The 14718-nt window shown below is 45.0% G+C and overlaps 1 protein-coding gene across 1 annotated transcript in view; it reads right to left on the reverse strand.

Moving 5' to 3' along the window:
• The window catches only part of LOC309595826 (vascular endothelial growth factor receptor kdr-like), a 141624-nt gene that overhangs the window by 32085 nt on the left and 94821 nt on the right, over window positions 1-14718 (reverse strand). The window contains exons 13-19 of the mRNA XM_082323206.1: window positions 11411-11704; window positions 9109-9255; window positions 7291-7416; window positions 7073-7179; window positions 5705-5840; window positions 4268-4372; window positions 1770-1883 (exon numbers count right to left, since the gene is read on the reverse strand). Coding sequence (XP_082179332.1) covers window positions 1770-1883; window positions 4268-4372; window positions 5705-5840; window positions 7073-7179; window positions 7291-7416; window positions 9109-9255; window positions 11411-11704 — 1029 coding nt within the window. The remainder of the gene's footprint in view (window positions 1-1769; window positions 1884-4267; window positions 4373-5704; window positions 5841-7072; window positions 7180-7290; window positions 7417-9108; window positions 9256-11410; window positions 11705-14718) is intronic.

Raw genomic sequence — 14718 nt, forward strand, 5'->3', positions numbered from 1 at the left:
CATACTTAATATCAGTCTTCATCAGGAATACTGTTATACGGTTACATAAAACCTAACAAGGAAGGAGAAAGCACTGTATTCTGCAATGGCATTTTAATAGTAACTCTTATCCCAGTGTCTGTCTTGAGAGCTGAAGGCTGTTTTTCTTTAGTCTGCAGTTGCATTGCTCAGAGGTAAACAAGGCAGCGCCTGCCGGGAGGCACCTCCGTGCCCTGCGAGGCCGTGCTGCGCCGCTCTGCTCCGTCCACGGCTCCCCAGGGTAATCAGTGGTTTTTGTGGGCGGCTAGCAGGGAAGAGTGAGGGCTGCCTCCTCACCCAGGGGGGCAATCAGGATGGAGCAGGCTGGAGAACGGGAAACTGAGGGACTCCCAGGAGAAAAAGGCCCTCAGGGACTGGACAATCACAGTATTTGATCAGTTACTGCGATGTATTTTACTACGCAACTAGAAATCTGTGGCTGAATTAGTGCTTTGGTTAAAGACTATTGACCTCTTAGTAATGCTGCCGTGTTTTAGGTACCTGTTTGTATTAAGCCACCTCACTGACTTGACAGGAGAGGAGAGTCGCCAGCATTCATCATGGTACTTCCCCCCCACTCACCGTCCCCAGCAAAGGCTATTTGCTTATGCATCTGAGTCTTAAAAGCCTCCAGCTAAAGCTGGCCATCCTCCCGGACAAGCTTTTGGGGTCTGCAGTGCCACAACAATTCCTGCGAGTTCCCTGTTCATGGCTCCTGGATTACAGCAGTGTCTGTGGTTGCTGACTGCTCCTCGAGGAACTGGGAGTATCTTGCTGGAGGGAAGATTTCTTTCCTGGCATCCCACCAGATCTACCTCACTGAAGTTTTCTTTTTTCCCCCGTGACTGGACAACTACGTGTTCTTTGGGAAGATGATAGCTTCGGAGTCTCAGATGACAACAGATATGTGCACCATCTCTCTCGCTCTTTCCCCTTCATTTATTTTACTCTGTTTTTTTTTTGTCCTCAGCCTTCCTAAATCTGTCCTTTGGGGATTGTTTTGCAGGTTCATTGTAAGCAGTAAAGAGGCATCTTTGAGAGTTGCTACCCTGAAGTTAAAGCACAGTATAGTAACAGACAAGGATGCTTTGTATGGCAGTAGGGGAAGGGATGTTTTAGTGACAAAGGTCTAAGATTTATGGAGTCCTTTGTTTAAGTCTGCGCTTTGCAGCAGATTCTTTGTGTGATGTACAGCCAGTTGTGTCAGCTCAGCCCCTTGGAAGTCCGTGCTGTTGCCCCGTTCAGCTTTGGACTGCTTCAGGCTTCCTGTGTACTACGCTAAAACTGCCTGCGTTTGCCCGGCAAGGGTGAAGTGCTTGGGAAAGGAGGAGGCCCCAAGCAGCTAAGTGCTCAGCCTGGTGCATCCTCCTGATAAGGCAGGGAAGAAGAGGGAGAAGAACCTTTGAAATGATCAGTAGTGACTATGTGGAGGAATTGGGCACCTAATTCCAGTTAAGGATCTTGCCTCCCTTCAGTCCATAATCCCTTTTGTAAACAAGCTTACAAAGGACAGAGAAAAAGAAAATAGAGAAGTGACACCGCTGGCTGGAGGAAGGTGCTCAGAAACCATTGATGAAATGCAGCCATATTCTGCAGTAGCAGAAGCTCTACTATGAGCAGAGAGGTAGAAATATTTGTGCTTGCATTAACTGTGTGCGCATGAGACTTGGACTCCGCCACAGATACATCCAAACACTGTTGTATCTGCAAAGTGTTTCTTCTTTGCTCCTTATTTACTGAGGACTTCTCACCTCCAGCTTTGGTGCAGGCTCCCAGCAGGTTGACTACGTTCAGGTGATGTCCTATATGGATGAGGATCTTCAGTTCAGACATTAAAGCCTTGCATTCATTAGTAGTTGCACATTCTGCTTAAGATAAACAGGAAAAAAAATCATCTTTACACAACAGGATATTTTCAACAGGACACAGCAAGATCCTGTTTATACTTGGAAACAAAACCCACCCAGGTTACTTTGCAGTATCTTTGCTTTTCAGACTCTTAAACAGATAATAATTCATCCGTTTTATTGTCTGTTGACCTTTATCTTTTGAGTGACTCTTCCTTTCTCTAGCATGGGTTACGGAGGGTTACTGTCCTGTAGGAGAACCCTCCCCCCAAATCAGATACCAGAGAGCCTTTGCAAGGGCTGAATTTTGCAAGCTTAGCAAAGGAAAACCCAACCATTCCAAGCAACAATAGCACACAGAAGAACGTGCTTCTCCATCGTTAATGGTGATGTGCAGTTTAGTAGTACTTCTTTACAATACCTCAGAATATATTTTTCCACAGTACTGAGCAACTCTCCACTGCAGGTGATGGAGGAATCCAACACATCTGTAAGTTGGGTCCCAAAACGTACTGGAGGATGTACAGCATTACTAAATGTCAGCCCCGTGAGATCTCATCGACCCAAGAAATACATTTTCCAGAAAAGCGGAGAGGGCCACATTTGTGTGTGAACCATGAACCTGACATTTGATGAAGCACTGGCTAGCCGGTTATACTGTAGTTTCATTCTCTCTTGCTGCCAAAGCTAAGGAAGGCACTCTCAGACCAGAACCTTGTTCAGATGCTGGCTTCTTTCCTCTGCCTTCTTTCCAAAACTTTCATGATGTATTTTAACAAAAGGGCCTGTGTCCTCTTTCCTCTGTTTTTGCCTTTGCATCATGTAAGATTTAAGTACGAAGAAACAGTTAGCTAACAGATCATTTGGTGAGACAAATGTAGCCTCTTTATCTGTTTGTAGAATTCTCCATAAACAAATCTTTCACCCCATTGTGTCATAAAGAAGGAGCTTTTCCAAGCCCAAGGTTTCTTCAGTCAACAGTGTTTGTAGATGGGTGTGTACATGGGTGGTATTACTCCTGATTTACCCTGGCATGAGCTGGCACACATGCCTGGCAAAATCTAAACAGAACAGCCTCAGAAGTGTTTCAGATAATCTTGCACGTTAAGTTTTAGCCTTCAACCCAGAACCGATACCAGCCTGCTTCATGGAAATGACAGATAATGCTAGAATTACAGAAATGCAGACATCTCCAGAGCCTTTTCTTTTCCTGAATGGATTGACACTAGAGAATCTGCTTTATTCAGGAAAGTGATGAATTATGGGCCTGTTAGTTGGGGAGGGGCAGGTTAGAGCCGGAGGCTGCTGCCTCCACTGGGGAAGGAAGGTGTAAAATGGTGGAAGAACTGTCTAATAGCTTGCTGAATATGTGCAGGCAGGGTGGAGTTGACATGAGGATCAGTTGGGAAGCACAGCGTGGAAGTGAATGAAAACCCAGAGCTATCCAGGGCATGAAGTTTTGGATGGGGAAGGGAGTGCGTCTGGATCAGGGGCTTCTAGGATATTTCAGGGATCTGGAGATGGACATGGAACAGAAGAAAGAGCAGCAGGAGAGGAGATGATCTGAAGATCTACTGACTAATGCAGAGAAGGGAGACCAGATTCAGAGGAGGTCCAGACAGGTGTCAAACTGATGTTTTTGCAATTTCAGAGAGATGGGAAGCAGCAGAGCATCGGGAGAGGCAGCTAGCAACAGAGGCCAAATACATTGATAGAAGTTCCTGAATCATGGCATTGCAGGGGTTAATACTGTCATGCGGCAGCAATGCAGAGCAATGTGGGCTGTGAAAAGCATCCAGTGAGCATCGATTGTACCTTTCAAGAAATCCTAAGTGAACAGTGAAAAACCTCCAACCCAAGTAGGCAATGTACTGGCTGATGCATTTATTCATAAGGTGTCTGCAGAGGCTTTGTATGTAAATATGATGTGCAAGAATAGTCTCCAAGTTCCCCCTCTTCCCCACCACTGAATGGTAAAAGCTTTCCTTAATTTCAGTAATTGCAAGCAAGTTGTCTCTAATTCCCTCCCTTGGCATTGCTTTTTTTTCAACCCCTTGAACTGTTCTGCATCTGGAAGGGCTGTGATCGAAGGCTTAGATCCAATTTCAGACTATCTAATGTAATTACATTCTGTAATCTGTTTCCCTCCTAACCCCACAGACCTGGAAGCTGCTGTTCTCCTCCTCTAGGAATACAAGACTTAATCAGCAGCACAGCATGGAGCCCGCTTGTCATTTCCTACACGTTAACATCCACTGTATAATGACTAATTGCTCCCATATGACAAACCCACTCCCTTGTGAACACAATGAACTTGGGACTGGTTTGGAGCTGAGAACTGGAAACCTCATTGCCCGCAGGTTCCCTGAGGAGTCTTGTGAGAATCTCAGAGGGATATGTACCTTTAAGCATTTTTACGGCAACTGTTTTGCAGGTTGAAGATTTATCAATGCCAAAAGCAGACGCCTCCACCACCTTCCCAAAAGCACCATGACCCAGAGTTTTACCTAGAGAAGCAAGAGTCAAGAATGAGCCAAAGGGGACTTACGACAGTCTGCATCAGATAAGAGGGAAACATGCGTTCTCAGCTATGCAAGAAATACAAGACTCCAGTGCCCAGGCACAACGTAGACGTAGACCGATAGTCAATAGGAGCCTGTATCGCATATTTGCAGTATATGGATATAAACGGTTTGATTTATATCCATATGACTTTAATGCAATACAGTATGTGATAGAACAGAGTAGAATAAATAAATCTGCATTCAGCTGCAGGCAAGGCTGAATACATATATATGGCTTAAGGGTAAAACCATTACGTATAGTTGTCCTGAGGCCTAGGAAAGTCAGAGCCTGGTTAAACAGAGAATTGTGGAACCCTGATCTCTCATGAATCACAGTCATGGAGATAGCCAGCTAAGGCACTCAGGCGGTCAGAACCCTTCAACCCTTCAGTTATTGACATTTATTTGATGTAAAAGCTATACTGAATGGAATTTAAGAGGATAGTCTTTGTTTATTTTCCCTTTCATTTGAATTTTCATGCCCGCATTACCTAGTGTGGTCTAAGGGCTCTGACGCACAACGCAGCAGAGTACGCTGGGCATCGTGGTCTGGCTTTTTGGTTCTGCTAGTTTGACCCTATGTCCCACCATCATCTCATTTTTTGTTACTTTTGTCTGTCTTCCTCCGTCTTCCGTGTTTTCCAGCTAAAGCACCAAGAGCACACACAACTACAGATATATTCCCTACACTCATCACTGCACACAGATGCTACTGTTTCTCTATACAAACACAACCTGCTTTTTGCATTTTCTTGCTCCGTCATCCAGTGAGCTGAGCCGTTGAATGAAATTTTGTTCATTTTTTCATGATAGCTCTTTACAACTCAAAGCCAAGTTTAAGTGGTTGATAAGGAATTGATTATTGGATGAATTGATAGATTTGTCCAAAACAAAATTCACTGAAAGACTCTCACCTTTCAGACTGATTCTCTTTCCCTTTTCCTCTATGGGTGTGAAACCATACTTTTGGCAGGGACAGTACCTGGAGGTACCTTTCTTCCCTGTCAAGAGTTTGGCTTCGCTTCTCCAAGAAAGAAAAAGAGGTGGTAGCTATTTTGAGAGAGACATCATCTTTGCTTTTCTTACCAAATCCCTTGCTTCACCCCCCATTAAGGATGATCCTGAATTCTGTGACTCACTGCCAGTTCTCCCCAAGGATGGCAGTACCCTGGCACTAAATGATAGGCTGCTTCTTGGGTTATACAACAGATCCACTGAAATCGAGGAACGTTAGAAATCGTCATTCTTTACAGTAATAATACCCAAACCACTCACCCAGCCGCAGTCTGTCTCTTGGGAACTCCCATTTACTGCTGTCATAGGGAAGACGGTCACACTGCTCGTCAAGAGGCATTTCCTCTGGATCCATTATAATTGACAGGTATCCTGTTTTAATATCTGTGGCATCAGGCTAAAAACAGGGTGTGGAGAAATTATTCACAGTATTTACCCTGCAATTCTAACGGGAGAGCTGTCGTCTACAAGAGTGAGTGCTGGCTGGGGAGTTCCCTGAATTCCAGGCTTAGCTCTGAAATTTATTCTGAACCATGAATGCATCACTTCAGCCTCCCGCTTCTCTTTTTTTTATATCTGGAAAATAAATATTTATGTATGCCTGCCACTCATGGGTGTTGGGAAGAGTCACTGATTAATGTCGGTAAACACTCTGAGGACACAAAATCTATCACTGCCTTCTACCTGTATCTATTAAAGGAAATCCGTGCTTTTCTCCGGGAACTCCACGAGTTGTACTGCCCGGTGCACTGTGGAGCATCTTGGCATTTTTGTAGCGTTTTGTTTCACAGGCTTGAGTCTCCCGTTGTCCGCCTCATGGCTATTGCTTATTACAATTTAAACTTGAAAGCTGGTGCGAACTGCTACTTCTAATGCTGCTCAGTGGGAAACTGTGATTTAGTGGGTCCTGTGAGCACCCTGCACGGGTGTCAAATGTAAGAGGAAATTTGCTGTTGTCTACAACTCAAACTGAGGTCAAGGAGGAAAACATTAATTTAATCACTGTATTTGCAATAGGAGGGGAAATTTTACTCAAGTATTAGGGATGAGCACTGGAACTGTAGTCTGGTGAGCTTCAGAGCAGAGAGCTGTGGTTGCCTGTTTACTGTTTGTTTTAGGAAAAACAGACCTAAATTCCTTGGAACTTTACTGAAACTTTACTTTTTTGAGTCACGAAAGGGAGATGAAAGAATAGCAAGACTTGGAGACAAAATAAGCTGTGTGGTTTGAGCTCATTTCTAGAGCAAACATCCTAGGATCTTTCTTAAAACAGGGCCCCCTTTAATACCTGTGTTTCAGAGAAATCTTATTGGACAATGCTGAAATCAAGCCCTCATTTTAGGGGATTTAGGATTTTTTTTGGTTTCCAAATCTTGCGAGCCAGTTTGACTCATAAAGAGGGGGGAGCCTGATTTTATGGTACCATGGAAGTGGGCAGAAATCTCACAAGTGCAAGTGATCTCTTGAGAAGTCAAAGGACTATCAGCAGAAATCTTGGACTGCAATTTTATAGGAACATTTTGCACAGTTTTTCTACCATCTGTCCCAAGCATTTGGCTCTAGACTCTGACGCTACGCATACACTGGGCCCAGTCCCAGACGCTTTGCGCAATGTGGAAGCTCTCTTACTTTTCTCAGTTTCCGAATGAATAGGGTCAGAAGAAGCCAGAAGAGGGTAGCGGCTAGACCAGTGCAGACCAAAATGATAACTTCAATGTTGGATTTCTCCTCAGAACCTGTAGGTTAAATGTACAACCCAATGTTAAATGTAGCCAAAGTCCATGAGTGACCGACAGTTCTCATCAGCCCAACACAATATATGCGTTGCGCCTTAGCTGGGAACTCACCTTGTATTTTAATGAAGGCTGATGTGCTGTCTTGGCCCATGTCGTTGGATGCCCTGCATTCATAGAGCCCTTCATCATCCTTTTTCACTCGCTCAATGACCAGGGTATTATTTTCCATGGAAATTCCTGTTGTAAGGGATTTCAGTTAATATTATCACAATAACCTAGGAGGTTTTAGGAGGCAGAGAACTGAAAGTCGGCTCCTATCCCTGCAGGCCTGGTACGCGCTGTTGTTAGGAGGCATTTTCACACTATGCTCCTCGTTGTGGTCTGGCAGCAACCTTTCCCTGACATTTTTTTTTCTCCTCAATACCTGTGTAAATTGCTTGGGGATCATTTAACCAACAGCAAGTGTGGCTGTTAATTTATTATGAGCAGACAGAGCCTGAGAAAACTTCTATGGCAGCTAGTGAAGTGATGGGAAGATAGGTTTTCTGATAGCAATAAGATACACTGGGGAAAAGAGAGAACTCGGTGAGATTATTGGAGAAAGCCGATGTCTTGGAGGCTGTGGGAAGTGATGGCAGTTCTAACACGTGGATCATGGAAATCAGGTTATGCACATGCCTGGAAAAATCACTGTGTGGAGCAATCCTGGATTCACAGGCAGCCGGCGGCTAGAGGTGGAGTGGGAAGAGGGAGGCTGCCTAGATATGACCTATGTGAGGCTTTTCTACATTTAATTTTCCTGATTAATTTTCCACATCTAATGTTTCCTGATTTGTGGCGCAAACCTGAGAGCTCATTTGTTTCACTGAGGATATGTTTGGGGCAGAAACAGAGAAACAGGTCAGGCTTTGAATCCAAAAGGGAAGGACGTTTTGTGTTTCTGGGTGTTCTGCCTATGAATCCTGTTGTTGTTAATAAGAGTACTGCACATAACTTGCCATGCACTGTGCTGAAATATTTACCCGGAGGTGTTTTTTCCGAATATTTTATTTATGTTTCCATTGGTTGGATGAGTTACATACTTGTCCATTGAGAATTATTTATAAAATTTCAGTAGCTATAAAGAGTTTCTCTCAGAACTGTCTGATCTGAATTATGGATGATCCTAGATTTCCTACCTAGTCCAAGATGCAAAATTAAAGTGACAGGACCAGCTACTGACATGGGATTCTCCATGATTTATAGGAGATCTCAGGACAGAGCACTGAGAAGGGTTTCCAGGCTCCGGTAAGGGAGCCCATGCTCCCTGCCCATGGTAACACCTATACTGCTCTGTCCCAGTTGAGCTGAGAGCACGTTCTCATTACTGTGTTGTGGGAGATAACGGATGCATAATCCGTCCTGGCATGCCCTGGACCCGACTGGTAGGTGACTGCCCACAATTTGCTGCAATATATTCCGCTCAGGCCCCAAGGATATCTGACGCTTCAGGCTTGTGTTTTCAGACCCAGCTGATGAGCAGGTACGCTCTGTCTCAGTTTCGTACACGATCTGTTGTCTCGCACAAGCAGACTGAACAGCAGCACGCTGCACTCCTTGACTTACTAATGCTATGCTAATGTATGCAGACTATCTGGCTGACTCTGCAGGCGCGGATGCTGCCACATGCGGAAGGCAAGCTGCATAAGCAGGCGTTGGGTTGTAACCGGTCGGCAGCTTTGACCTCGAAGTCCAAGCTGGAGACTGCTGCAGTGGTCTGATGTATTTGGATTTGCGTGTGGGTTTTCCGAGGTTGCGTATACCGTCCTGACTCAGCTATGCCTGCAGTAGTCGTGGAGTTGTAAGTCCTATGTTTGCGGCAAACCTGCAAGTCCGTTATCCTGTGTTACGTGCAATACCGCAGCGTGCTCGGGAAGCAAGTGCACTCACCTGATGCTGCTGAAATGGGGTAGCCGTTCTTCCTCCACGTAATCTGAGGTTCTGGCGTTCCACTGACTTTGCACTCCAGAATGATCTTGCCGCTGATGTTAACCTCCAGATCCGTGAGGTTTTGTATCACATACGGTGCTGCCTTTGCTACGGTCACAAAGGAGAACAGTACACAGTAAGATTTCCGAAGGCACCTCCCACAGCTCTGCCATCCGCTCCCCGTTGCCCACCTGCATGGCCTCTCTGGGCTGGGGGTGGCAAAGATTTGGTTGATAAGTGGTAGCAAAAATCCCCCAGAAGATTACGGGGGCAGTGGGTGAGTTCATTTGCCTTATTTTCAAACTGACTGAGCTTAGATTCGGCTTCAGCTCGAACCTCCTTGAGTTTCTCATCCTCTGAAGAAAACAGAGGACAGTGAGTGGGTAGAGTGAATGCAGAAAAAGAGAGGAGGAGGCAAAGAGGAAACAGTTCTAAGGATTTTGTGTCCTCCATCATGAATGCAGTTATCTGCTTACTACAAAGCATGTTAACCTCCACTTTATGTTCATTTATAAAAGGTACAGGAAAGCAATGAATAAAATCACCAGCACAGCATAAAAAAACCCCATAAAGCCTGCAATAAGGACAGTAGCTGATGGGTGTTAGTACATTTAAAAGACCTTGTTTGTACAGGGGGAGGAGGGCTGGTTTGGAGGGGCATTTCCACGCATCTTCTCCAGAAGAGCTGCCTCTCTGACGTGTGCCAGACAAATAACAGACCCCAGGAATTCTCAGAAGAATGTGATCAATGTTCCAGTCCTCCCATAGGTGTATTCCCAGTTTAGCTGTGTTTTTCCCATAACCATCATGTGTAGGTGTCTGTGTAGGTGGAAATTTGACTAAATGAATAAAAATATCTGCCAGGGGAGAGACAAGTGAGTTGCCTGAATGCAGAATGCAGAGGAAGCCCAGTGCCTCCATGTCAGATGATGCTGACAGGTGGCCCCGGTACCGGCTGTGGGGACAAGCCAAACCGCTGGCACGCTGTAATGCCAGGGTGAGATTCTGTCCCTTCCTCCGCACTTCAGGAAGAGGCAGGTGCTTAGGCCATTTCTTAAAATAAATCACCTCCCACTCAGGTATCGCAGCCGTGCTAGCCACAGCTGGGGCGTGGGCGAGCATCTTCTCCTTGTGCCTGCGTGGAGGGGGAAGGGACTGCGAGAGCCTTGCTGGCCGCACCGGGTAGGAGGCTGCATGGGAAATGTGCTCGTTCACTTAAACAAGGACGAAGCCAGCACTGCACGGCCTGGTTTTCGCCTAAGTGGCAAGTGCTTATGGCAGCATAGCCGTCCCTGCAGTGTCTCATCAGCCATTCATGTAAGTGGAGAAGCCAATTTGAAAATTGATGTCTGATTTGACCTCTGAAGGACTCGGTCTTCTGCACCCTGGCTTGCTGCTGTTTATTTCAGTTCTACCCTATTTCTGTGCTTTGGGTTTTTCTTCACCATTGGAAATTAGCTAATAAATTCACCAATTCCAGCAGGGTTTTTTTGTCTGAGAAGGCTTAGAGCCAATCACTCACTTTCTTCACTATGAAGCAGAAGAAACTTCACTAATTTTCAGTGAGTTTCTACCAGAAGAAATGTCCTGCCCTTTATATTCCCGTAGCCAAAGAACCCGGGCTTCAGGATCTGTAGTGGTACTATTTTTATGAAAATAAAAGAAAAGAGTTGGGGGGTTGGGTGTAAGTAAGAAAATACTCTTATTACAACGAAGTGCATCACACTTAGGCTGAATAACTGGTACATGTCACTTGATTACACGCTTGACCAGTGACATTTGTGATTACATCTGCTGGGTCCAAATCTCTTTAGGTACCTGTATCATCCTGGCAGCTGTAAGAGGATGGAGCCTCCTACCAAAGTCATATAGATCTGGGGTGACAGTCCCAAAGATAGAGTTGTGCTGTTAGTAACGTGGTGGGCGATGCCTTTTCTCCTCAGTTAACGCTGGATCTGCACCCAGCATGGAGTTAGGAAGAGAAAACGCAGCTGAAATCACCTTTATGTGTAAGGCAAATATTTTATACAAAACCAGCAGTGGCTGGATGAGTAATATGTATGACTAGGTGTCAGTCCGCACACGGCAATGTGAAAAAAAAACCCAAACCAGAGCACAAAGTCTGTATTAGGACAGTCCCTAAGAAATGCTGGGCACCTTCTGCTTTGAAAGGCTTCCAAGGGAGCAGCAGATGCACAGCATTTCTGCTCCTGCAGCAGCACGGTAGCACGTCCCACTGCCCTTTTCCGTTGGCGGGACCTACCCCTGACGAGGAGCTGAGCGTGCTGTTCCAGGGTGTCGGTGCTGTTGTGCTGGTTCTGGGCTCTGCACTTGTAGAGGCCGCTCTGTTCCTTCGTGACGTTAGTGATGACCAGTGTCAAAGAAATGGAATAGTTGTCAGTTTTCTTGATCACGGAGCTGCTGAGCGCCGCCTCTGAGGAGGGGTAGTACCAGGCCAGGTGAGTGTAGATGTACCTGGAGGCCCGGCAGGTCAGCCGGACGTCACTCCCCACAATGGTTGTGACTTGCGGGTCTGTTTGCAACCCAAACGGCACATCTAGGAGGAAGAGAAAACATGTTTACAATTAAGTCACGACTGAGAAGATCTTTGGCTGCCTGGTTGTAGCCTTGATGGTCAAATTTCAAAGCAACGGAATGAGCCAGTTTTAATGAGACCCACATTCGCTTGTGCAAACAGGCACTGGTGCTTGTGAATGCGGTAAGAGAACGTACCTCGCACGTCCCAGTGCTGACCTGGGGTAGTCTGGCCCTCGGTGTTCTAATCATTGCATTTTCAAGTAATGAATTGAACGTTTATAAATAGAAGTAGTTAATGGACTAAGAGGGTTTAATCAAGAGAGATTTCTATCCAGGTAGACAAATGTGTTCATGAGCTCTTCTGTCTGCAATCAGTGCTTGAAAGTATAATTGCATGAGAATAGAGAGACCTATTCCCTTTTCTCAGAAGTAACACTCTCTCTCTTCACCACTGAACAATCTTGCCAATTCTCTCTTATTTCAAGTATACCAATATTTATTTTCATCACATGTGCCTTGGTGGATATTTACTTGATGACTGAATGGATTAACTGATGTAATGATGTATAAGTCCTTGAGGGCTTTATATTTAGCAGAGAAATATTTTGAAGCATGAATGCAATCTGTCCACAAAACAGTAAGCTGTTTCTTGCTATATTTTTAGTAACTTTTCACTCCAGAAAAAAAATCAATTTTCCTGAAGTGGTGAACTGAATCCATTTGAAGACAAGAAAAAATGTTTCTGAGTAGAATGCCAGAGTCTGGCCTACAGACACATTCCTGTTACTGCATTAGCCGCCAGAGACCTACAATTAAATTGTGTCTGAAAGATATTCTTTGCCCTTTTTATTCTGCTAGTTTCAGTGATCTATCCACACGGCATAACAACAGTGACCTGGAATTATTCCTCTGTCTGTTAGGTCAGGATTTTCAAGCAGCTGAGAGTTATGAGGAATCCCTTATGAATTTTACCAAGCGTAGTATGGGGATGGGACACTTTGGGAGGACTTGCTCTGGGTCACCTTCTGAACGTCAACAGTGTTTGCAATGAATCTGATAGACTGTTGCTTCAGTACCAAGCTGTTCGTAAGATGCGGTCTCAGGCTAGGAAGAAATGGTTGGTACTGTGAGAAGGACAGAAGTTAAAGGGGAGCAAGCACGCATTGCGCTTGCAACCTGACAGATCCCACATGGGAGCTGGAATCTGGCCAGGGGCTCACACTGCAAACTCCTGCAAAAAGTTCTGCCGAAGCTACAGTTGAGCATAAATAGCGAGGCTGTTGAAATAACCAATCTGCCTTATAATAAACCATATATTATATAAAATACAGAGCCCTGAAGGAGCTTTCAGATATGATTAAAAGCCTCTCTTCTTCGCAAGTCATCTGGAATAGAACCAATAAGCTTCGCTTCATGGTTTTTAAAGACTGGCACCAGAAATGTTTTACAAAAGATCCAAAAAGAGAAGAGACCCCTCAGGCCACAGCTGTGGAAACTGTTACTTTTCTTTTCTTTCCTTTTCATGAAATTTCAGTTTACTTTATGCAATGTTTTGTTAGGCTCAGTTGCTCTCTTTCTTGCTTAGCGCTAGCTGTACACTCAAACTGACTTGTGTAATACATCCTTTCTTCACATCTGATGTCCTGTGGTTCCAACGTGTCAAGATGATGCTTATCAAAAAGGGGGGAAAGTCTGAGGCCAGCAGAACTTCTCTAAACAGGGAGAATTAAGGTCTAGTGAAAACACTGGCATGTGGCATGAGCAGCATCTCAGCATCTCTCCTGAATCTGCCAAACCAAGATAGGGAAAAAGTGCCCTCTTGACTTGCCTTTTTCTTAGTTTCTCTTGTAAGCATTTGCTATTTGGTCCAGCAAGAGTTCTAGTACTAAGGTAGATGGATCTTTGGTTAGACTCATTCTTAGTAAGCTCGATGGTCCGGGAGACCTCCTGAGATCCCCTCCACCCTGAATTATCCTATGATCCGAAGTGCCGGGTCTCAGTGAAAGGATAAAGGGATTCCAGGTAAAGTGATGAGGTGGGAGTTTGGTCACATCACCTGGGGTAAACTACAGTGAACCCCTGCAAATCTGCAGGGCAAGCTAAACCTTGGCCTTAAGCGGTTAGGCTGGCAGCCCCGTTTGCCCTTCCTTCTGCCTTTTCTTCAGGAGAATGACTTCTTACAACTTGCGGCCCCATTTGTTTTGCAGGGCGAGTTTCCCTGAACGGCTGCGGGAGAAGGCCCACGCCAGGGGGAATACTGCATCTCTTGGGATAAGGCCTGGGACGTGTCCGGCAGTGACGGCGTGGGCTGGAGAGATTTCTGACGTTTTGGTGCAAATTCCCAATGAATTTGATGTGTTCCTTTCCAAGCCCTAAATTGTGAAGGATGCTCGAGAGTTTCACCTTGCTGCTGGACTTCACCAGTGCAGGGTTTTTTCTACCAACGTAACATTCTGGGAGCAGAGGGCTGGCTTGTTTTTCTTATCATTTCTTCTACTGACATTTTTTATTTAGCGTTTGGAATATTTTTAGCTGGAACCTGTGCTATTCTCTTCCATCTTGTTAGCCTTTCAAGAAGCTCTTTCAGCTCCAATAGAATATTCATTGGCTTTCATTACCATGGAAGGAAAAAGAGAGAAAAAATAAGTCTCTCTTGCTTTCCTCTCCCTTTTCTCCTCCTACCTGGATTATCTGGGGAGTAACTGCAGCTTTGAGAGCACATTATAAGTCAGTTCATCTCTTAGACTACTTTGCTTACACAATCTTGAACCTGAGCAGTGATTAACTTCCTCTCTCTGAACAGATACAGCGTTTTATAAGGCTCCTAATAAGTTGGCTAAAAGAATGCACCGTGGGGCCTTTTCTCTTTTATCAGCAGTCACCAAACATTTGTCTTTCGTATTGTATTACAGTGTAGTAGCCGCGAATTTCACTCTCGACTGTGCAGGATACCATGGCAAAATAGGGAAATAAGCCATTGGGGGAAGGTAAAAAAGTCAGCATAAATCAAAAGAAAGTCTGGCTCCATTTGTA

This window comes from Platalea leucorodia (assembly GCF_965183815.1).
Source record: "Platalea leucorodia genome assembly, chromosome: 10".
In the NCBI taxonomy this organism is placed as follows: Eukaryota; Metazoa; Chordata; class Aves; order Pelecaniformes; family Threskiornithidae; genus Platalea; species Platalea leucorodia.